We start from the raw sequence: 25,262 nt of genomic DNA on the forward strand, positions 1-25,262 counted from the left end.
GGGGGGGTCAGCTTGATCGTCCATTTGTGGAGGTTTAAGAAGCAATGACGAGAGCTAGAGATTAGAGTGGGGGTTTCTGTAGAAACAGAAGAGTGGATACTCCGGCAGAGGAGCCTTACCGGAGCCGAGGAAGACGAGGGAAATGAGATTGGAAAATAGTATTGTATTATTCAAATCTTTCCTAGGTACAATGACTAGTATATATAGAGTAATAGGTGTACACGTGTAAACGTTTATTGGACTTAATTATATTAGCGGTTCCGAATACTAATTAGCTGTTCTAATATCCCCTGTCAAATTGAAGATTCAGCCTGAATGTTCAGTTTGGATCGTAGCTCCTTGAATCTGGATGTGGGAAGCGGCTTAGTTAGGATATCTGCTATTTGATATGAGGTGTTGATCGGAAGAAGACGGATTATTTGATTCTGAATGTGATCGCGAATAAACCGGTGATCGATTTCGATATGCTTCGTACGTGCGTGGAACACCGGGTTATGAGCGAGAGCGATGGCCGACATGTTGTCACAGAATAAGTCGATCGGCTGATTGTATGTGATGAAGAAGTCGGTAAGCAGACGTTTAAGCCAGATGGTGTCAGCGGTGGCCGCCGCTAGTGCACGGTATTCTGACTCGGTGGAGGATCTCGCCACGGTGGTCTGCTTTTTGACTGTCCAAGAGATTAGAGTGTTGCTGAGGAAGGTGCAGTGGCCGGTAGTAGATTTCCGCGTATTGGGATCGCCGACCCAGTCTGCATCGGAATAGGTTGAAAGAGTGAGCGGTCCGGGAAGTATAGGTAGACCGAGCTCCAGGGAACCTTTGATATACCGCAGCAAACGCTTGAGCAGGTGAATGTGCTGGGGATTAGGATCATGTAGATGTTGTGATAACACGTTGACGGCGTGTGCTATGTCGGGTCGAGTCAAAGTGAGGTATTGAATGGATCCCGCGATCCTTCTGTAGGTGGTGGGATCGGAAAGAGAGGCATCATCGGGTACCTGTTATGGTATTTTAGTGCAGGAGGGATTAGATAATGAGTTGCAGTGAAGTAGATTGACGAAGTTTAGTATGGATGTGGCGTAAGAAGATTGGGATAAGAAATACTTATCTGATTGTTTTTGTATTTTGATGCCGAGAAAATGATGAGCGGGGCCAAGATCCTTCATGTTGAATGCGGATTGTAATTTGGACAGAACAGTGGAGATGGCGTTTGTGTCATTCCCGGTAACTAGAATATCGTCGTAGACCAGCAGAAATATGTGGGTCTTATCCCGTCGAAGAGTGAGCAGAGAAGGGTCTGCCTTGCTGTATTCGAACCCAAGCTTGAGAAGATAGTTTGTGAACGTAGTGTACCATTGACGCGGTGCCTGACGAAGGCCGTAGATGGATTTGAGTAGCCTACAGACGTGGTTGGGATGATTAGCATCGGTGAAACCCCGCGGCTGAGCCATGCAGACGGTGTCGTTGAGTTGTCCGTGCAGAAATGCGTTGTAGACATCCCACTGCTGCACCGGCCAGCCGTGGAAGAGGGCGACGGTGAACAAGACTCTGATGGTTGGGATTTTAGCGACAGGACTGAATGTCTCGGCGTAGTCTATACCGTATTCTTGCTGGTTGCCCTGAGCTACTAAGCGAGCTTTGAATCTTGCAACGGAGCCGTCTGCGTTGAATTTTTTTTGGAAGGTCCATTTGCAGCCTAGTATCTGAGCCTTTGGAGGAGGTGGTTCAAGACGCCAGGTACCCTGTTGTTGGAGGGCTATGAATTCTTCGGCCATTGCTTGCCTCCATTCGAGCTGTTTGGTAGCCTCTTTGAAGCTTATAGGATCATGTTCTTGATCGAAGCTTGTAGAGCTATGAGCAAGAAGATTCATACGTTTGGACGGCTTCAGTGAGCCGGTTTGTGTTCTGGTGACCATATGATGTCTTGTTGGCGGTATTAGTGAAGGAGAGGTGGCAATCGGTGTTGGGGAGTCTGGCGGAGTAATGCGACTGGATGATGGGTTGGATTGAGGCGGGAAATGAGTTGTGGTGTTTGGTATGGTAGAAGATTTTGTGGACTGTGTTCTCTGCTCCAACGCCTTTGATACGGGTATTAGCATGGCAGAGGGTAGATCCTGGGCAGGAACCTGAGAAAGCATAGTCAAATTAGCAAAAGGAAATGAATGTTCAAGGAATGTAACGTGGCGTGATATAAAAATTTTATTGGTCTCCCTGTTAAGGCATTTGTAGCCTTTATGGCTGTCCAAGTATCCAATGAATATGAAAGAATTGGATTTTGGGTGAAGTTTTGTGCGCGTATGTTGTGGTAGTAATGGAAAGCATTCACACCCGAAGGTCTTTAGATGCTTGTAGTCCGGCCGGATGTTGAATAGTATTTGCAGCGGTGATTTGTATTGAGTGTTCGGGGAGGGCATTCTGTTAATCAAATACGCCGCCGTGGAACTGGCCTTGGACCAGTATTGGTGTGGGACAGATGCTTTAAAGAGGAGCGATCGAAGAGTTTCCACGACATGCCTATTTTTGCGTTCGGCCACTCCATTTTGTTCTGGGGTGTAGGGGCAGGATACCTGATGTCGGATGCCTTTAGAGAGAAGAAAGGATTGCATCTGATGGTTAGTGAATTCAGTTCCGCCATCGTTCCTAATGATTTTGATCCTATGATTTAATTGATTTTCAATGAATGTAGTAAAATGTTTAAATGTAGCAGTGACATCAGATTTATGCAGCAGAGGAAAAATCCATGTATATCTGGAAAAATCGTCAATGAAGAGAAAAAAAATCTAAAACCGAAGACGGAGGGGACCGGAGACGGTCCCCAAACGTCTGAGTGCACCATTTCAAGAGGTGTGTGAGTTCTTGAGTGAGAGGACTCGAACGGAAGCTTATGATTTTTACATTGAATACACGTAGTACACGGTTCAGAAAAATTTAAAATGCGTAATGTAGGATCACTATGAGAGATCCGTTGCAATGTTCGAAGGTGAGGATGTCCCAGGCGGTCGTGCCACACTGAGGAAGAGTTCTTGGACGCCTGAAGAGCTGTTTCTGGATGCTGGGTGGCGGATGCCTGCGAGATCTTGTACAGACCGCCACTACACGGACCTCGTAGCAGCTGTTGATTGGTCATCAGATCCTTAAAAACAAATCCCGTTGGACCAAACGTAATTGAAATGTTGTTATCTTTAACGAGATTTGAAATGGAAAGAAGGTTATGTGAAATATTCGGAACATGAAGTAATTTTGATAAGAGAAGCTTACGATTCGGGGTAGGAAGAATGCCCGTGCCCGAGTGAGCAATGGGAATATTTCTTCCGTCCCCGATGAAGATGTCGTCGGAGCCGGGGTATGACGTTGGTTGAGAAAGATTGTCGGCGGCATTGGTCATGTGGGAGGAAGCGCCGGCGTCAAGAAACCAATCACAAGACGGAGCTTCGGAGTTTGCCACCAGAGCGCTGTTCTGTTTGGGCGCAGTAGTGGGCGGAGCATAATTGGCGTTCATACGATGCCAACAGGCATCAGTTGTATGACCCTTCTTGGAGCAAATCTGACAGATAGGGGCTAGTTGATGTTGGCCGGAACGATTGTTGTGGTTTGGATTTTGCGTAGACCGGCCTCTGGTGCGTCGTCCGCGGCCCCTGCTAGCATACAGAGCGGCCTGCTACAGCGTATCAGTGGAAAGGCGAGCTGCGTTTGCGTTGACGTGAATTTCCTTCCTGATTAGCATTGCGTAAAGATTTTCAAGCCGAATGGGTGAGGGAGAATTTCGGATGTAAGTCTTGAATGACTGGTAAGCTGGAGTTAACCCATTCAAGATATACAAGATGATGTCCTCCGAGTCGATCGTAGATCCGGCGGAGGCGATTTGATCGACTAACTTCTTGATCTCGGTCAGGTATTGGATCATTGAAAGATTTTTCATAGAGACATGGTGAAGCTCATTCTTGAGCTGAATTACTTTAGAACGACTGGTCGCCTGGAATTAGCTTTCAAGAACTTGCCAAATGTCGTGAGTTGTGTTGAGATGGATGATGTAGGGTAAAACGGTCGGAGAAATCGTTGAGCAGAGTGCCGCCTGAAGGTTTAGATCGGTAATGCGCCAGTTATTGATTAGAACGACTGTCGACGGATCGGACGAGTCGCCGGAGTGAGTGGGCGGAGCAAGAAATTGCTCGAAGTCATTTGCGCGAAGCAGCTTGAGGATCTGATGGCGCCAGATCGGGTAGTTGTCGGTTGAAAGTTGATTTGGGACAAGAGTTTTGAGGTTAGAGACGACGAATTTGAGGGAGGGAGATATCGGTGAGTTTTCCGCCTGAGAGATGGGTAGCTGTTCGGTGGCCGCAGAGGAAGAAGCCGAATGTGAGGTTGTCATTCTTGAGGGAAGGAGATAGCTCTGATACCATGTAGAAACGGAAGAGTGGATACTCCGGCAGAGGAGCCTTACCGGAGCTGAGGAAGACGAGGGAAATGAGATTGGAAAATAGTATTGTATTATTCAAATATTTCCTATGTACAATGACTAGTATATATAGAGTAATAGGTGTACACGTGTAAACGTTTTATTGGACCTAATTATATTAGCAGTTCCTAATAGTTTCTGCGTGTCGAAGAGAAGAGCCGAAGGCTATGGTTGATCTTGTTTTAAAAAAAATAATGGAGGCTTGATTGAGGGGAATCATAGAATTTTCAGAAAGGGACCCGAGTGGTGCCGAACAGCGAATATTTAGGCGTGATTTGAGTTGGATTTTTCAGGCACGTGTGAAGGTAAACACCCGTCGGGTTATCATATTGACCCGACCTAACACGCTAACCTGGGTTACGAGCAGGCAACAAGCAAGTGAGGGCACAGGCTAGGGGGCGAGCTCTGATTTGAAGTGCACGATGCAAGCGGGCGAGGGATAGGCAAGAGCATGAGCTATATGAATGTGAATGCCTAGTTTGAACATGGGTGCAGGGACCCAGCCTGCAAGGTCAAGTTGTGGGTGCCCAAAGCGCGTATGTCTGTTCAAGTGCTAATATGGGAACGCAAGTGGGTAGCCAAAACTTCTATCAAAATTGAGTTAGTGGGTTGACTTAGACATGACCCAATTTTTCAAATGGGTCATAAATTGGAACGTAAATGTGACCTGTTGTTGACCTCGATTTTGCCCAGAACCTTGGTCAAAAGGTTGACTTGGTCGAATTGACCAAGTCAGACCTCGAGACCCCCTCCAGTGGGTTCAGTGAGTCGAGTCGACTCTGTCGAGCCCTGACTTGGACCCCGAGTCAACCCAGTTGACTGAGTCAACCCGGGTTGACCAGTTTGGACCCTTTAAGCCTAAAATCAATTTTAAATCTATCTCATAGATTCCATGGCTTGATCTCACCCCCCCTTTGACTCCCTTGACTGATTTGACCAGGTCAAAGTTTGACTTGGTCAAATCAAGTCTTAAATAGGTCAAATTAGCCTATTTTAATGAAATTAATGGCCAATAATTGCAATTAAAGCCTCCCCTTCGTTTTGAATTCAAAACCACGGCCAATTCCCTCTAAATTCCCTCCTAATTCGACCTTGATGAGATCTGGACCGTTAGCCTAGAGCTTAGAGATTTAAATAGGAGAAAATTAGGGTTAGGAAGGAGCTTTTTTTTTTGATTTTGCTCTTGCTCTAGACCTCCTGAGGCCTTGAGGTTTTCGGTGAGAGCTCCCACATACTCCCCCTACTTTCTCGAACCAAATCCCGACGTCCAGACCCCGCCGGCGGCGATCCTCCGGCGAATCCGAGACGTTTCGCGTTCCAGAAAGAATCCCGGTCGATCGAGCGTGAGTTGGATCTCAACGTCAACTAGGAAATTGTTCCTGGAGAGTCCACGAGTCCAACGAGCCCAAGATCTCCCGAATCCACCGTGTGGATTGAGGTATATCTCAAACCCTAGTTAGATCACACAAAGTTATTTAACTTCATATAGAGTGCATATTTTTTTTGTAAAACTTATTCCCCATGAATGCTCTTCACTTTTAGAACATAGATCTAAAATTTCGTGCAATTTCGTCCACCCAATCGAGAGAACGAGACGATTTTCTTTTTAGGGTTTCGGTTCCCTGTGCATGCGCAGAGGAAGATGAAGTTTCTGTTCATCGTACTGTACGAATTGGTTCGTACCGTACGATATAGTCGTACTGTACGAATTTTTTTCGTACAGTACGATCTATTATAATAAGAAAGAATAAAAACACTTTTTTTGTGTGTTTTATCTTTCTGTTCATCGTACTGTACGAATTTATTTCGTACAGTACGATCTAGTGATGTTGTGGAGATTCAATCACTTAAATAAAATTAGATAAATATAATAAATAATATTTCCTAGATCTCTATTATCCTAATCGATAACAATTATCCTACTCGATAACATTTTGGGTTATGAGTATAAATAATATATATTTCTTAATGATTCTCTTTTAATTGTGATGTTATTCAAAGCATATGAATTCCTAGATCTCTATTAAAATTGTAGGAACAAAGGATGACCGTCGACTTCATACGGTTATATCATATTCTAAAGAATTTAGTACATTTCATATCATATGCCTAGGCATGACACATACTAATTCAATATTCCTGTTTATGTATGCTTCCCTCTGCCGATGCCCCACATTACACCTAATTTTAAATATATATATTGCCAATTTGTGCATTTTATTTATATTTTTCCTTATTATTTTTTAGTCATGAGTTTGTTATAGAATTCTAATTATATTAATCTCCTAGTTATTGTATATTAATTTTGGGATATAGTGAAATATTTTTAGGTATATGATTATTAGTTGCTTTTAATATATATAGATTTATTATTGTTATGATTTATAGAAGTTATGGTTGATTAATTAAAAAGATAAAATAAATAATTTTTTCAAATTTGATTCTGAGACATTACATTAGCAAACTATATGAGAACTTATTGTTGGAGCAGTATTATGTACATGCTTGACTAGTATCTGTATATTTATCATATATTGGCTTGGTAGATCCATAATCACACAAGGCATAAAGTATAATTCCATTTACATGAAAATAAAAAAATGAATGATCAGACAAATCCAAAATTATCCCACTTAACTTACAAATCAATTTAATATAGCTCTATTTTATTATCAACTTCAAAAACTACTGCTCTGACATCAAAAATTCTTGTGATAACTCAACCCAATAAGACCCGTAGGCTAGAAAGGTTCTATTGCATTTGCTTGCAAAAAGCAAATCCTAAAATCTAGTTTTGAAAGTTATTCATAATTTTTATCCAAATTTTAACTTCAAAATAATAAAAATACAGAGCTACTTACAACATCTAATGTAGTGGAATAAAACTTATCCAAAGAAATTCTCTTTTCATTTATCATCAAAATACATATGTAATTAAAATGCATGGCTATAAATGGAGCTGCAAAATAGAGTAATAAAAATTAATCATAACTACTCAAAAATCAAAATGAAGCAATACCATGGTAGACTTAGATTAGATCATGAAATTATTACACAATAGGCCCTTTCCGCTTATCATATCCTAAAAATAAAAGGTGAAATCATAGTGAGCTAACACAAATCAGTAATAAATATTTTTCCAATCTAAATTTCTAAATAATTCCAATATTAATGTATTTTAATTTTAATAAAGCATAATACATCACAGTGATGAATAGAATAGTCATAGCAGTTATCAATTATTCAAATAATAATACTGTGAATTAAAAAAATAAAAAAATAAAAAATACTATGAATTTAAAAAGTCATAGAAATTGCATATCTCAAAGTAGAAGGTAATAAATTTTTATTTTCTCAAACAAAATCCAAAGATTTTAAGCCCTTATAACTCATAACAAATAAAATTTTCCCTTTTATTAGATAGAATCCGAAGATTCTGACATCTTATAAATCCCAACAAATAAATTTTCAAAAAAATCTAGATCTCCTATATCAAAAAAATTCAAAATATTATGACCCCTTATAGCTCCCAATAAGCATATTTTACATCAAAAATCACATAATTCATTGCAATGTAGAAAGTAAAGCATAAATGAGCTCATAATTGAATTTCACAATTTCTACATTGCTATACAATGTTAGGCTACATAATACACTATTGTATAAAATTAATTGTTCCAGAATATAACCAAATTACAAAGGATTATATAGAACACAGTTTCAAACCCTTAATTGCACAATGACAATTTTTTTTGTTCTTTTCAAATAAATAAAAAGGCACACATTTCAAAATATTTGATACAAAATTTCTTAAAAAATTTATAAATGTTTATGATTGATGTCTTTATAACATACAAAAAGTTACATAGTAAAAATTTTACTATTGCAAAATTATTCTCATTTTTTTACAACAAAAATATAAATATAATAAAAAAATTAAGAACATCTATGTATTTTTTAAAACTTAGATAGACAAAATGTCACCTATCTTAATATGAATAATTTTCATAATTGGTTCGAGATCTCAAAATGGCTCAAAGCAACTCAAAATAATTTTCTCTCTTTCTATATCTTTCTTCTTCTCTTTCTAAGATTGCTATTTGAGGTGAGATGAGCGAAGTAAAAAAAGTGGAAAAATATATTTTAAGTAAAAAAAATTTAGCCTAGCACGAAAGTGCCTAGAACCCAGAGCCGTTGCATTAATTTAAATTTTTCAAAATACATAAAACATAATGTCGGGTCACCAACTTCCAAGCACCGTGGTGCCCAATGGGAAAATTTGAAATTTCAAATTTCAAGGATATAAATGAGGCTCTTATATATTCTTCCAAATATGTTGAAATAGAGGATCATGGTGATTAAGAAGATAAAGCTAATAAGCACAAAGGGTTTCTTAGACACCTACTTTTAAAGTTAGGAAATCTTGATGAATCTAAAAGTCAGTACAAAGGGATTCTCCTTCCTTATACTATCTATTGCTAACATATGGTCGTAAACTAGTGGCCATTCATATTGATGATTCAAAGAAGTCAGAGCAAGCCATGTATGATGAGATGCATTCACTTATGTTGAATTAGACTTGGGATTTGACATAGTTACCAGATGGAAAGAAAGCATTACAAAATAAGTGGATTTAAGGCTGAAAGAAGAACATGATGGAAGCAAAGGCTACAAAATCAAGCTTGTAGTTAAAAATTTTTAGCAAAAAAGAGTAGACAATATTGAGATTTTTTCTCTAGTGTTAAAGATGATTACAATTAAAGCTATATTGAGCAAGAATATTGGGGAATTTACATCTAGAAAAGATGGATGTAAAGACATCATTTATTCATGGTGATCTTGAAGAAGAGTTGTGCATGGTGCAACCTTAGGGATATGTGGTCACATGTAAAAAAACAGTTGGTGTGTAAACTCTAAGATAGTGGTACAGGAGATTTGACAGGTTTATGTCAGTTACTAGGTACACTAAGTCTTAGGAAGATCACTATTATTTATTCAAGTATTTTGATAACTTATATATCATTTTACTTTTTTTGTGAATGACATAATTGTATGGTCAGATATGAAGAAGATAAGATGTCTAAAAAAGATTTGGTTCCAACAAAAAAAAATCTCAGTATGAGATGTAGTAGGGATAGAAGTGCAGTATATTGAAGTTGTCTCAAGTTGAATATATTAAAAAGATGTTGTAGATATTCAACATGAGTGAGGCAAAGCCAATTTGCACTCCTTTGGGTAGTCATTTTTAGCCATCTAAGGAATAATCACTCAAATATAAAGCAAAGCAAGAACAGATGAAGAGGATTCCGTATGCTTCATCAGTTGAAAGTTTGATGTACGTTGATCTATACAAGACCAGATATGTCATATGTAGTGGGAGTAATCAACATATTTATGAATAACCCATGCAAACTTCATTAAAAGCCAATTAAGTGGATTGTCGAGTACTTGAGAGGACCCATTGACAAAGCTCTTTGCTTTGGATGTGCAATGATTGATATATAAGGATATGTAGATTCTGATCATGCTGGAGATTTTGATGGTAGGAGAAGCACATTGGGAAAGATTGCAATGAGTTAATTAGTTTCCAAGTTATAGAAGATTTTTGCGCTCTCAACTGTAGAAACTGAGTATATTACTATCACAAAGGTGAGCAATGAGATGATATGGGTGTAAAGTTTCATGGTTGAACTTGGCAAGGGGCAAAGTAATGGGAAGTAACATAATGACAACATGAGTGATATTCATTTAGCTAAGAATGCTACATTTCATGCCATGACAAAACACATTCGTCTTCAGTATCATTTCATAAAATCACTAACATAAGATGGTCACTTATCTTCGAAGAAAATTCATACAACCAAGAATCCTATAGACATGCTCACGAGTACAATAAAGTTGATAAACTAAAGCTATGTGTAACTTCAGTTGGTCTTCATGAAGGATGAGAGTAGGGGTGAGCCACACTACAGGTACTATGATTGGTGTTGTAGATCGGGAGAATGATTGATTGCAATCAATTTCTAAGTGAGAGATTGTTAGTTCTGCATAGAATTTGATTATGTTTGATCAATCAGCTTGTATTGTTACTTCGAACCTCAATTCAATCTGTTGAACTCATTGGAGGGTTACAGTGGATCCTCCCCCTACTTGGATTTGGGTGATGTGTAACTGAGCACCCCATTATTATGTACCAGAGAGCCCTAACGCTGCATAGTTTGCTGGAAAAAAATAGAGAAGCAAGAGTGTTGTGGCTCTGCAAACCTCGACGTTGTGGCACTGCAGACTCGGCACTGCAATGCTATTGTGCAAGTTGAAATCATAGAGTGGGAGCACTGCGAGGCCAACTAATCAGTTTTCTTTCTCGTTTTTCATTAAGGGGTGTTTCCCTTAGTGGTTGTATTGTATTCATTTGTATGTTCTAATGTGAGAACGGTGCAAGAAAGAAGAGAAGCAAAGAGAGAGTGAAAGAGAATGTAGATTTGTACTGTTTTCTACCAATTTTCATTGTAAATTTCTTTATGTGATGTGACTTTATAATTTTTTCGAATTTTAAAATTTTCACATTATATCCTATTTTTCTTTTATTTCCTCTACTTTTATCTTTCTTATTTGTTTTGGTGTATAGTTTTACTTCCCCCAACAATTGATATCAAATCATCCTTGACACATAATAAGTATCAAATTTAGACAATTACCACATTTTAAATAGCCCAAATCCACTAAGAGTTTACTTGAGATAACAATAATATTTTGGAAATGTTATTGTAAATTTACTATAGATAAAATATTTTTTTAAAGACGTGGATATTACAAATATATTTTAAAAAAAAATAAACAGTTACTTTATCAATATTACCACATTAACAACTTTAATTGTAAGATACAATTTTCTGTTATAGAATTTTTAGAAAAGCGAGAAGACCTAAATCCACACTGCAATTACTCAAAAAAAAAAAAAAAAAAAAAAAAAATTATTTTAAAAAAAAAAAAAAAAAAAAAAAAAACACTGCAATTACTCCTTAAAAAACTAAAAATTATATATTTGCTTAACATTTTCAGAATCTCCACAAAATACCTGGCCTGTGGCGAATATATAAAATGAAGTTCACCAAAGCGCACAAAAGAAATTGGATATTCCGACCGCTGGAATGCTAATCAAGATGACCATTCAACAGAAAAACTTGCATATTTTACAAAACATGGAGGTAGACAGGCTCAGCTCCACAGAGTAAACTATTTCATAATCCATGAATCATACCAAACATCAGGAATTATTCATAATCCAAAAATTATACAACCAGCAACACTACCTTGACAGTTCGCTTTTTTTTTCTTTCTTTTCCGGTCTTCGTATTTGCAGTGAAGAAGAGCTATATGGCAATCCAGAAATCAGAGAGAAATTTCACTTCTCGGACTTCAGCTTTGCGGTTGCAACAAAGACCGGCAAGGTCCTCCGCCTATAATTTCATCTTGTTAAACATTTCCAAATCAGATGGCTCTTTGCTCTAACCATTGGTGTTGTAAATTTGCAATAAAGATCAAATGATTCTTTCCTCACTGAAGCAGACTTTCTTGTCTCTCCAACTCTACCTGCGTAGAATCTGATACAGTTGCAACTTCCCTTTCTTCTGCAATGGAATTAAGTCCCACAGGCTGAACCTCCACCATTAATTGAACGTCTACAGTAACTGAACTTTGATCTGAAGTTGCAGCACCAGCATGAGCCGGAGGAACATCAGAGCATTCCTCATCTCCAGGTTGATCTGGACCAATGTTGAGTTCAATTGGTATATCCTTTGCTTCGGCCGCCGGCGGCGGCAGAGCAGAGCAAGAAAATTCCTGACTTACAGCTTCTAGCACTATTCCATTCTCCAATTGATCAGCATGAGAGTCTGATGTCCCTGTTACTGCAACTTGTTCGGGGCTTTCCGCAACTGTTACAGTATTATTTGCAGCATGTGAAACTTCGGAAGTCTCGAGAAGAAGGGGAGAGGACTTTTCGCCGACAACTTCTGTCCCTGGCATATTTGAAATGACTATTATCTGTTAACATCTCCTACAACGGAACCAGATGAATCTGACAAACAGTTTCAACCTGCATTTTACCTGGAACTTCTCCAGCCTCTGCTTGATCAAGATCAAAATAGGAAAACTCTTGGTCTAAAGGTTCAAGCAGCAGGTGGTCTGAAACTGAACCAGTCTCCATTTGAGCGGGAACATCTTGTAACGGCTCTTTCCTTCCTGTATTGACTGGTGTAGTGTCGGAAACTACCGCATCCCCAACTTGATACTGAGCAAGTTCAGAAAATTCTCCTGCAATCAAATTTCATACAAGTATCATTCTTCATCAGGGCCAATAACAAAAAAGCACGCTCTTTACACAAAGCATCAATTGTGTTTAATCTGAAAGCACTCCTATTTGGATTCCATGGGTCATTATGTTTCAAGGTATGGGTTTAACAGTATTAGGATCCCAATTCTAAAAGTGAGTCGCAATAATATTTGTTTGTTTTGCAGGAACTCAATCTTTGTGTTTGTTTGGCTCCAGCGAATTTAATTTTTCTTATTAGTTTAAGCAAAAATAATAGATTAGCTTATTATTCTCTTAATTTAATATTAAAACAAAAAACACTGAAAATGAGATCCAATTTCTTCTAGAAACTTAAAATAAATCAAATTTGCCATCGTAAAGTAAAACTGGAAAATTCTATTCCAACATCATTACCTGGTGACGTTTCTAATACAGGTCCAAAATGCTCTTGAGATTGAACAAAGATGGATGATTCCTTATCCACAGCATCACTCAATTGTCCATCCAAGGCACCATTAAATTCAGGTTCAGCTATAAAAAATTCATGGCAAGCATACATTACTTTTTTAATTAGGTTTTAAATTACAAAATGAAGCTGATGAGAGAAAAGTTTACCCAAACTTCCTAGGTGGTCATCTTTGATTGGAGTGGCATCATCTTCACCTATCAATGAGTTTACTGGAGAAGACTTGGATGGAAAATGTTTAAGCCGGTAACTGAGTAATGCTGGCCCAAAAGTGCTAAACTTACCTGCACTACTAAATGCCATTTCTGCATCAGTGCGTTTCTTAAAAACCACCATAGCACTGTTATTTTTCCTTTCAATATATGTTTCCTCTTCTTTTAGAGGCCCATACCGACTAAAAATTCTGATAAGATCCATGTCTGAAGGAAGAGAATTCGAACTGTTGAAATATAAAATCACGGCAGTTGGTGTGCGCTCATCTACAATTTTTTCTTCCACACTAATAATTGGTCTTTCTGCTGTTAGTATATGTTTAACATGAGGACACATTGTTCCAGTATGCAATTTTGGTTCAGAATCTGAAGGAATATTTAAAATCAGCGTGGGTGACGATTCATCAAAAAACTTCCTCTTCTTCCTCCCTCTTCTTTTAGGAGGATTCAATAGCGCGTCCTTTTCAGGTATAATCATATCAGACCAATAAGAATCCTTCATATGATCAGGAGTAGACATATCAGGTGATTCTAAATCTAAAATAATCTTTTTCTTTCTCCCTCTTTTGGCTCTTGGTTTTTCAGTCTTGTTCTTCTCAATAGAAATGTTCGAAACTTGTACATTCCTGAAAGTGCAAAAGAAGTTGAGAACAATAGACGAAAAATTATTTCCCTTCATAGGATTCCTGGCAGCTAAACAAAGCTTTGACAGCATTTCATTTGCTGGGGGATAGTCCACTGAGATGTCTATCTGTAATTTTGGGTGGTCAAAAGGAATATCAAGAAAATCATCAAGATCCATACAATCAATGCTCCAATCATCTGTTTTGTACAGACCCCTCTCAGATGTTTCACCATGGCACTTACGAATAGGTTGTCCACTTGTCAGCTTGCTTGCAGCTCTGCTGATGAACTCCCCTACTTTGAAAGAACTATTAGAAGTTGGCGATGGTAACTTGGTCTCTTCGTCTGCTTCAGAGTCGATCTTCTTTATCTTGCTTCTCCCGATATCAGAGAAAACATGATCAAGAGCCTTCCGTTTATTACCAGATGAAAGACAGTTCTCATCATCTTGCACCTCAGATGCATTTTCATACCTGTTTACAAGAAGAAATGTTGTTTCCTCTTCCATCAATTCAGACAGGCTCTTCTGTTTTCTTCCATCCTCCACAAAATGTTTTTGCTTAGCAAGTGCTCCATCTCTGCCTCTCAACTTTCCCTTGGCGGAGAACAAATCTGAGAGGGTTGCAGAATGTTCTAAATCATCTTCATTCAGCTTTTTGCTTATAGAGGAGGGAGTCTCAAAGTCATTCTCAACCAACCCACTACCATTTGTGAATGCAGGAAGTTCTGTACAGCCCTTCGAGAGATAGAAGGATTTCAATTGAGCCCGAGCAACTGTAAGCTCCAACCTATCTGCCCCCCCGTTTGGGACCTGAGCTAATTCTCTAACATAGTCAAGAAGCTGGTCTGGATGAAAATAATTCACAAACTCACACCGATCAAAAACTGGATTAACAGTTTTTCCCCGTACCCCAGCATTTTCAACTTTCTGGTACTTAACATCAGCATATGATTCTTCGGGAAGACACGAGCAAGTCATTGACAATTCCACGCGCCTAGAGATTTCCACAAGGATGTCATGAAGAGCACGCAAGAATGAATCAGAACTGGTTTGCTTTTCCATCTGAGAGAAACAGAACAGAAAAGGCTTCAAACGTGACTCTTCACACCAAGCAAATGTTTTGTCCCCAAAATATGCAACCAGAAAATGATCTTTCTTCTGATATTTTATAGCCAGTTGAGATGCTCCTGAGAGATCAAAAATTTGTCCTGGCCACCAAGGATGGCTTTTGACTTTACCCCAGACAAGGTCAGAGGTGGAGAAAACCTCCTTCTCTGAAAAAGATAAATAATAAGTAGCCTGCTGACTGGTGGAAGCAGACTCAGTACTTTTGCCATCACACCCATCACTGCGGTTCTCCAATTCCTTCAAAATATCCGGAGTCCCATCTTGCAATTTTTTGCTACAATCTGTAGTTTCATCCACAACATGCAAAGCAGACTCTAAAGAAGAGGTCCCCTGCTCAAGTTCTAATTCATTGTAGTCCCTGGAGGCGATATTTGTATCAACAGTAGCATGTTCATCAGAACTCCATGCCTCCACATTAACAGCTGCGTCAACTACAATAGCAGTCTTGGCAAAATCAGAACCACCAACAGTACTAACACTAACAACTGCACTTTTCATATCTCCATCCGATTGTTGTGAACCTGAGTCTTGCTCTTCAGTAATAGGAATGGAGTCCAGCTTTTGTACTGTTTCACCAGCTATAGTATTGTTTTCATCATAAACCATCGGATCCTCATTTTCTACAGGTGATGCATGTGTAAGAATTTCAACTCGTTCTGAACTCACTGTAGAATGATGAACTATGCCAGTCTCCACTTCATTCAACGCCATACCTGAAACTTGAGAAGTTTCCACACTAATGTCCCGTTTCTTATATGTTACTACAGTTTCTTGGTCATTGCCATGATCCATATATGCATTAACTGCTTCCACACAGTCACGCAGACAGGCCAAGCCCTTTTCAATCATGTTTTCCTCTCCTGCAGAAAACTCAGACTTCATTTCACTTCGATTGTGATCATTGTCTCCAATAATTTCATCTTCCCTTTCATCTGGATGCCCTTCAAGCAAATCACAGACAACATCTACATCCACTGAATCACCACTCTTCTGGGAATGTGCAATTCTCTCCACCATTTCAGATCCAGCACTACAGGGTTTAACTTCTACCTGCTCAACAACTGATCTTGGTGCACTCTCCAGCCCTTGGGCTTCAGTTCTCTCACAAGCAACAGCAACAACGAATGGTTCTGCATCCGTTTCCAGACATGATTCTGGTCTATGATCACCAACAAATCCCTCTCTGGAGTCCAGATCCTCCATATGCTTACTGTGAACTGGATCTTTAACATGCCCAGTCTCTCTGATTGCATCAACCCCACCACCTCCAATATTCTCTGGATGAGCCAATTTTTTCTCCGGCATTCCAGGTGCGGTATTATCTTCTCCAACATCAAGCTGTTTTTTTCCAAATCTATATGAAGTCTCCAACCTTTCATCCTCTGGACCTCCACCACCAACTGAAACAGAAAGGGATGCTTGCTCAGTTCCTCCCACCATGTCCTCTGAACCTAAATCAGTACCCTGCCTCTGACCGCCACCAAATTCATTTTGAACTTGTGCAGCATGCATCATTGTGTCATAACCAGCACTTTCAGAATGCATAGACTCGGATAAATCTTTCACTGTAGATCCAGTCCCATTGGTTTCTTCCCCAACCTCAATCTCTTTTACCAAATTTGTTGACGCTTTCAACATTTCATCTTCAAGCCCTCCACCATCAACTGAAACAACAACAGAATCTTCATCAGTTCCGACCATGCACTCTGCATCCACATTAGTTTCTTGCTTCTGTTCAGTAGAGTATTTGTCTTCCAAGTCCATATCTTGACTGCTAGTATCCAAAGCAGAAGAGCCTCCAGCTGCAACAGAAGTTAGCTCTGCACTTACTTTCTCCCTAACGTCCAGTTCAAACAACTTTCCACTATGAGGTTCGACCTCAGATTCCCTTTTTTCAGAGTAAAATTCACCATCCAAAACCTGATAAAAAACCTGATCATGTCCATCCCCTAAATCCTGCAGAACCTCAGTGTGCTCATCTCCCAAAAGCAATGATCTTTCCAAACTTTCATCCTCAGGCCCTCCACCAGCACCAGAAACATTAAAAGAATCTCCATTGGTTCCTACCACATACTCTGCATCTAAAAAAGTTCCTTGCTTCTGATCACCACCAAATCCATGCTCCAGGTCCATCGTTTGACTACAAGCCTCCGCAGCTTCAAACCCTTCAGCTGAGAAAGCCAAGGGCTCAACACCTCCTTTCGCCTCAGCTTCCATTTTCAATGATTTCCCATCATGAGATTCAAGAAAAGGGGTCCTTTCTCCACGGATCAATTCATTATCTGCAACCTGACCACAACCATCCATGGACTTTTGCAAAGCCTCAACATGCTCAATCCCCAAAACAGATGATTCTTCTTCTAACCTTTCAATATCAGGACCTCCATCACCAGCAGCAGCAGAATCATCTCTGATATCCCCAATGCGGGATCTGTCTACCAACTCCATAGCTTGGCAACTAACCTCAACGGCTTCAAACCTTTCTGCTGAAACAGCAACCAGCTCTTTGCTTTTCTTCCCCAACTCCACTTCACACAACCTTCCACCATGAGAGTCAAGTTCATTTTCAACCTGACCACATCCTTCCACCAAACGCACCAGAAACTCAACTTTCTTTTCTCCCAAAGTCAATGATCCCTTCAACGTTTCATTCACCTGAGCTCCACCCACAACCAAAACAGTATCTTTATGTTCAATTCCCACCATGCCTTCTCCATCTGCATCAGTTCCTTGTATCTGATTACTGCCTGAATCATCTCCCAAATCCATAGCTTGACTGCTAGCATCAACAGATTCAGGCCGTTCAGTGGAAGCAGCAATCAGCTTTGTGCTCCCTTTCTCCCCTATGTCCACTGCCATGCACTTCTCACCATAAGATTTAACTTCAGCTAAACTTATTGCGGTGCCCAGTTCACCTAATAAAGCCTCACCGAATCCCTCCACCAAATTGCCCTGAACCTCTTCATGTTCTTTTCCCAAGATTAATGATCCTTCCAGCCTTGAATCCTCAGGTGCTCCACTAGAAATTGAAATGACAACAGCATCTTCATCGGCTCTGACCATGGCCTCTGCATCTACATCAGTTTCTAGCATCTGATCACCACCACGTCCATCAACCAAATCCACAGGTTCACTGCTAGCCTTAGAACGTAAAAACCCTTCAGTTGAAAAAGCAGGCAGCTCTACACTTCCTTCATTATTCTTGCCCACTTCCAAAATTTTCTCGCCATGAATCTCAATTTCAGCTACACTTTTCCCAGGACTCAATTCAGTATCAATTGCAATGCCTTCTGCATTTACATCAATTTCTCGCTTCTGATCACCATCACATTCATCTCCAAAGTACATACCTTGACTGCTAGCCTCAGTAGGTTCAAATATTTCAGTTGAAACAGCATCCGACCCTGCACCTTCTTTCCCCCTCTTGTCCACTTCCAAATGCTTCCTGCTGTGAGACTTAACTTCATCATCAAGTCCTCCAGGACTTAAATGAACATCTAGATCCATGCCTTCTGCTTCTGCATTAATTGCTTGAATTTGGTCACCACCAGAACCATCTACTGAGTTCATGGCTTGATTGCTAGCCTCAATAACATCAAACTCTTCAGCTGAAGAAGCAACCAGATCAGTACTTTCTTTCTCCCCTGTTTGCAATTCCAAAGGCATCCCTTCCTGAGAATCAACCTCATCTTCCCTTTCTCCACAGCCTAATTGACCACCTGCCTGATCACTTCCATCAACCAAATCCACCTGAACTTCCAACTGTTCCCTTAAAATTGATGATCCTTCCATCTTTTCACTGTCAGCCTCTCCACCAACAACTAGAACAGTAACTGAAACTTCATCAGTTCGCATCAAGCCCTCCACATCATCAGCGCCTTGCATCGGATCACCACCACATCCATCTGCCAAGTTCATGGCTTGACTGCTTGCCTCAGCAGCTTCAGATGGTTCAGCTGAAGCACCAACCAGCTTTGCACTCCCCTTCTCCTCCATGTCCACTTCCACACACCTCCCACTACAAGATTTAAACTCAGCACGTCTTTTCCCAGTGTCAACTTCAACATCTGCAGTCTGAACTCTTCCATCACCTAAATCACCCTGAACCTCAGCCCGCTCTTTCCTCAAAACTAACAATAACTGTGATCTTTCATCCTCGGGTCTTCCACTACCAACTGGAATGGTAACAGAAGCTTCATTAACGCTGACCACGCTTTCTGCATCAACATCAGTTACTAGCCTGTGATCATCAGCAGATCTATGCACCAATTTTATAGCTTGACAGCTAACTTTGGCAGGTTCAAACCCTTCAGTTGAAACAGCAACCAGCTCTGGACTTCTTTTCTCCTCGCATTCCACTTCCAAAAGTTTCCCGCCAATACCAACTGAAACAGCAACAGAATCTTCACTAATTACAGCCATGCCATGTGCATCTAAATCAGTTCCAAGCCTCTGATCAAAACCAGATCCATCACACAAATCCATAGTTTGACTGCAAATTTTGGCATGCTCAAACCTTTCGGTTGAAACAGAAACCAGAACTGTGTTTACTTTCTCCACTCTGTCTATTTCCAAAAGCTTCCCTCCGGGATTCTCAACTGCATATTCCCTTTTTCCAGAGCCCAATTCACCATCTATAACAATGCCTTCTGCATCTAAATTAGTTTCTCGTTTTATATCACCACCAGATCCTTCATGAAAGTCCATTGGATGTCTGCTAGCCTCAACAGGTTGAAATTCTTCAGTTGAAACAGAAACCAACACTGCACTTCCTTCACCCCTCTTGTCCACTTCCAAAAAGTTACCACTAAGAGACTTAACTTCAGCATTCCTTTCTCCAGGGCCTACTTGGACATCCATAACCATGCCATCGGCATCTAAGTCAATCCCTTGTTTCTGATCACCACCAGAACCATCTCCCAAATTCACAGCTTGATTGCCAGCCACAACAACTTTAAACTCTTCAGCTGAAACAGCAACCAGATCAGCACCGTCATTCCCCCCTTTGTCCATTTCCGTCACGGGTTGATTGCTGGCCTCAACAGATTCAAACTCTTCAGTTGAAACAGCAACCGGATCAGCAATTTGTCTCCCCACTGTGCCCATTTCCAGCAGCTTTGCGCCAAGAGACTCACCATTAGCTTCCCTATCTGCAGGGCCCAATTGATAATCTAAAACTTGAACACCTCCATCCACTAAACCCACCCCAACCTCCTCTGTCAAATTTGATGACCCTTCCAACCTTTCATCCCCAGCCCCTCCATGCAAATCTTTATCAGTTCCAACCATGTCTTCTTTATTTGCATCAGCAACTCGATTCTGATCATCATCAGATCCATCTCCCAAGTACTTAGCTAGACCGCTAGCTTCAACAGGCAAGTCCACAGTATGAATGCTAGCCTCAACAGGTTCAAATGCTTCAGTTGAAACAACAACCAACTCTGCGCTTCCATCCTCCCCCACCTCCACTTCCAAAACCTTCCCACTGTGAGAAAAAACTTCAGCCTTCCTTTCCCCAGTGCCTGATTGACGATCAATAACCATGCCATCCACATATAAATCAATTCCTTGTTTTTTATCACCACCAGAAACATTTACCAATCTCAGAGCTTGAGTACTAGTGTCGGTAGCTTCAAACTTTTCAGCTGCAACAGTAAACAGATCAGTAATTTCCTTCTCCCTTTTGTCCACTTCTGAAAGTTTCATGGTAAGAGACTCACCTTCAGGTTCCGTCTCTTCAAGGTCTAATTGGCCATCTACAAGCTCACCACCTCCATCCACCAAATCCACCTGAAACTCAGCCGGTTCCCTTCTCAAAATTGATGATCCTTCCAACCTTTCATCCTCAATCCCTCCACCACCAACTAAAACAGTAAGAGAAACTTCATCAGTTCCCATCACGTCAGAGCCTCTCTTCTGATCACCACCAGTTCCATCTCCCAAGTTCATAGTTTGACTGCAAGCCTCAACATCCTCAAAACCCACTGTTAAAACAGAAACCAGCCCTGCACTTCCTTTCTCCCCAAATTCCGTTTCCAAAAGCTTCCCACCGCGAGACTCTGCTCCAGATTCTCTTATGACAGTCTCCACTACACCAGCATCGCTCCATCCCCCAAGCTCAGAGCCAGCACTCCCATCTCCGCTACCCATCATCCCATCTTCCCAATCAGCTATCCCTCTCTTACATTCTTTCTCCTCCTCCCCTCCCCTATCCGTAGTCTCCCCACTTTCCTTAGCAGGCAATTCACCTCCAGTACCGACCACTCCATCCTCCAATCCACCCTCCACACCAGCTTCATGGTTATCAAGAATGGCCACAGTATCGCAGTTGAGATCGAGACCGCCGGCTCCACTGGCTTCGCCGGCGCCGGACGACATGCGGAGAAACCCTAGCGTGATCCAACCCCCGTCTCCTCCCAGGCAAGCCTCAGAATCTAAAGCAAAGAAAATCAAACCCAGGTACAGTGCTCACGCTTAAAATTGAGAGACTTCGAAGCTCTATAGCTCCATAATCGAGCTCAAGAAGAGAAAAGACAGAAACAAGAAGATGAAGACCGAACAACAATTCGAGGGCATACCTGGATTAGGGTTTCGAAGCGTGGTGAACACACCGAGCTAGAATTGAATGAGATCGAGACGAGGAAGAGAGGGTTTAGGGTTTCACGACATGAAGATTCGGAAGGAAGAGCGAGGGAAAGTCCTTGGAGGGTCAGAGACCCGCTTCTTCTGCTTCTTTAGTCTCGCTGTTTTGTTTGTTTATTAACAGCTCAGTCCAGTAGTAACAAAGTGGAACTTGCGGAGACAACTGGGTACTTTGGCGAGTTTACTCGATTAACGTATGGTATAATCTTATATTTTGTTTGAAACTCGCACTATAATTGTGGATTTTGTTATCCGCTTTGAATAAAAATCGATTTTTTTTTCATTTTAAAGATATATAAATATACATAAAATTATAGAGATTCAACTCAAACGTTAGAGGTATTTATGCATATAATATTGAAGTTTATTATATATATAATTAATATTTTGAATTATTGAATTTTGGGATTTATTTATATCAGGATGAAATAATTAAACTTTTAATAAAAATAAAAATATTTATTTATTATAAATTTAAATATTTGAATATTATTATATGCCAAAATATTCTTAGCATGGTGTAAAGATCGAAAATATATATAGATAAAAGAATTGTTAAATACAGTCGAGTTTTCATACCAAAACTCTTAGAAAAAAATTCATGAGGTATAGCCCAGTTGATATGATTTCAATAATGCTTACTATAGGTTATAAGTAGTATCCTTTTCTTTGGAGAAGGCATTCATTATTTGTAGTAAATATATAGTGTATAAAAAATATTTCTTTGTTGAAGTTGGAAGAGCCCTTTTAGCATGGGAATTGTATTTAGAATCATTTTGCGAGTTTATTTAGTCATACTCCTTTGAGAATGGGGGATCAAAGATTGAAATTTGAAAAGCCTTGCATAAATTCTGACATTGACATCAATGGTCAGTTTTGATGTCAATTTAGTGCATTGATGTTATAAGCAATGACTAGAATTAATATTGTTAGCAATGATAGGTGATGTGGTCAATGGACATTAATATTAGGGGTATAAAAGAGCCGAGCCGAGCTCGAGTCATGCCTAAATTAGGCTTAGCTCAACTGCCAAATTGAGAGCTTGAACTCGAGCTTGACCTTGAGTCAATCTCAAAAGTCGGGTTCAAGCTTGGCTCGTACATTAAAGACAAGCTCATGAGCCAGCTAACGAGCTCGTCGTACTCAAGCTTCAAAGTCGGGCTCAAGCTCGGCTCGTACGTTAAAGACAAGCTCATTAGCCAGCTAACGAGCTCGCCGTAAAAAAAAGGGTCAACCACCAAAAGACATGCGTTTTTTCATTGAGGGGAAGTTTCTATTGGGTTTTTCTTCTATAGAGAAAAAACCTGTAGCTTTTATTTCTAGATAATTAATGCCTGCCACTTTGAGAAAATATCCTTAATATTTTATATATTTTTTGTTTGAGCATTTCAATGCTTTAGTAATAATTAAAGCTGCATCATTTAGTAGATGTAATATTTGGAGCTTTTTTATTAGTCATGCTGTTATTGCACTTATTTTTTAAAAATTTTTAAATGTAATAAAAATAGTAATAATTAAAAGTGATTTTTACATACATAACACTTCAAACTATTACAAATACATATTCTACACTCAAACTATTATATTTACTAATATACCATCTAAAATTATTCTTTTAATCAATTCTAACATTCCGTTAAATTCCGTCGGAAATCTCCATCCCTCTATCGTGTTACTTTCGTTCGCGCGAGCAAGTGTCTTCTTCCCCGTCCAAACCGCCTTCTCCATGGCGGTAATGCTCAGAATCATTTCAATGTCGATGAAATAACAGAGCGCGAGATAGATATTGTTGTAGAACAATTTAACAAGTTATTTTATTAGAATTGTCCTCTCGCACTTTGTTTGATCCCTTTCTGTTCTCCGGCTTGCGACGCTATCTCTTCTCCTCCCTCTGGTTTTTCTTCTTGGCATTTTGTACTGTATAAAGAGGGTTTGATGTTTGGTCTGATGTCTTCTCCGAGCAAGCAGAGGGAGATGGACTTCATGAAACTGTGAATCTCTTAGATCTATTCCGTTTCTCCTTTCCCCGCGTAGTGGGATAAAGGCTTGATGTTTTTCACTTATCATAATAATAATTTTTTGTAAAACCGGGCGTAAAATTTCTACATGGAATTTCCAGCAAAGAATTTGTGTTGGCATTAGGAATTCAGTTATATGGATGATAATTTATCATTCCTCATAAATTTTAGTTATTTCGTGTGAATTTTTTTATAGAAATTCTGCTCATATTTCTTCCATGGCCTACTTCTGCAGTCTAGGAAAAAGAGCAGCTTACTCTTAAGATTAGGAATGAAGACGAGATGACGGCGACAAACTAGAGCCAGCCGTTGGGGCCAAGGACCAGATCCACGGCTGGGTCAGAGGGATTGGGATTTAAGTATATGAGCTTCTTGGCTTCGGCGTCATCGTCTGCAGCCGGTGGCGGACCTTGTTGTTCCTTTTTAACAAAGGCCATGACTTGGAGTTGGAGTTGGGGGCGTTTGTGGATGGTTGGCATTTTAACAATACTGAGTCTAGGATGCTGCTTGAGCTCACAGTGAAGGAATGGGGAGACAGTCGCTGATGGTATTTTTGACGGGGGTTGTCACGGAGTGTTAGAACATATAAAAAAGAGAATTTAGGTGGTATATTAGTAAATATATAAATTTAGATGTTAAATATGTATTTATAATAGTTTGAAGTGTTATGTAGGTAAAAATCCCTAATTAAAAATAATTCAAACATTAATTTGAGCAGGCTCGTGAACTCCCGAGTCGAGTCGAGTCAAGTTTGAACTTAACGAGCTCGAGCTCATGGCTCGGCAAGCTTAGCTCTTAAGTGTTGGATCATTATATCCATATATAAAATGCGGAAATAAAAAATCATGATTTTTAGAAAATTAAATTGAGATATTCTTCTTATTAATTTTCTAAATAAATAATTGTAAAATATTAAATGAAGAAAACTTACCTAATTGTTGATTGAGATTGTAGATCTTCTTCGTCGAAATGTTGATTGAGACCGTAAGTTTTCTTCGTCTAATCACCCCATCAAATATATTTTAGTGAGTTGACACAATCAATCAATTATTGATGAACATTTTTTCTTTTGAATCTAATTTGTGTTATAAACACAATTTAATCATTCAAAAAAGAAAATACAATGAGACTAACATTTTTCTCATATATATTCTTACATCATCATCATTTTCATGTAAAACTTAATTCTTATTTATAAAAAAAAAATTTACATCTTTTCATAAGCACCTTTTCATAATTCATGAAGTATTTTTTTTAATCTATATTAAAATGATAATTAGCATGACACATCATCAATCTTATCTTTATTGACACATCATCAAACTTATATTTATCTTTTAATATTAAAATATATTTAATAATAATTATCATAACACATCATCAATCTTATGTTTAATTACACAT

The 25,262-nt window shown here is 39.5% G+C and overlaps 2 protein-coding genes across 3 annotated transcripts; both read right to left on the reverse strand.

Annotated features, from left to right (window-relative positions):
• Positions 1-3,655: 3,655 nt before the first annotated feature.
• LOC110105541 lies at positions 3,656-4,366 on the reverse strand. Its single transcript, XM_020835093.1, has 2 exons — positions 4,040-4,366; positions 3,656-3,970 (listed from the first exon to the last, which is right to left on the reverse strand). Exons 1-2 carry the CDS (start codon positions 4,364-4,366, stop codon positions 3,656-3,658), a joined length of 642 nt encoding a protein of 213 aa, XP_020690752.1.
• Positions 4,367-11,570: 7,204 nt separating this feature from the next.
• Positions 11,571-21,963, reverse strand: LOC110105532. Of its 2 annotated transcripts, none has more exons than XM_020835072.2 (5): positions 21,777-21,963; positions 13,383-21,632; positions 13,182-13,298; positions 12,563-12,769; positions 11,571-12,474 (listed from the first exon to the last, which is right to left on the reverse strand). In XM_020835072.2, the coding sequence occupies exons 2-5, from the start codon at positions 21,574-21,576 to the stop codon at positions 12,011-12,013; spliced, it is 8,982 nt and encodes a 2,993-aa protein (XP_020690731.1). In that variant the 5' UTR covers positions 21,577-21,632; positions 21,777-21,963; the 3' UTR covers positions 11,571-12,010. The 2 variants fall into 2 exon arrangements, with proteins under 2 accessions (XP_020690731.1, XP_028556715.1); XM_028700882.1 differs by having other exon boundaries at positions 13,383-21,637; positions 21,775-21,963.
• Positions 21,964-25,262: the final 3,299 nt, after the last annotated feature.

This window comes from Dendrobium catenatum, unplaced genomic scaffold, assembly GCF_001605985.2.
Source record: "Dendrobium catenatum unplaced genomic scaffold, ASM160598v2 fragScaff_scaffold_1608, whole genome shotgun sequence".
NCBI lineage: Eukaryota > Viridiplantae > Streptophyta > Magnoliopsida > Asparagales > Orchidaceae > Dendrobium > Dendrobium catenatum.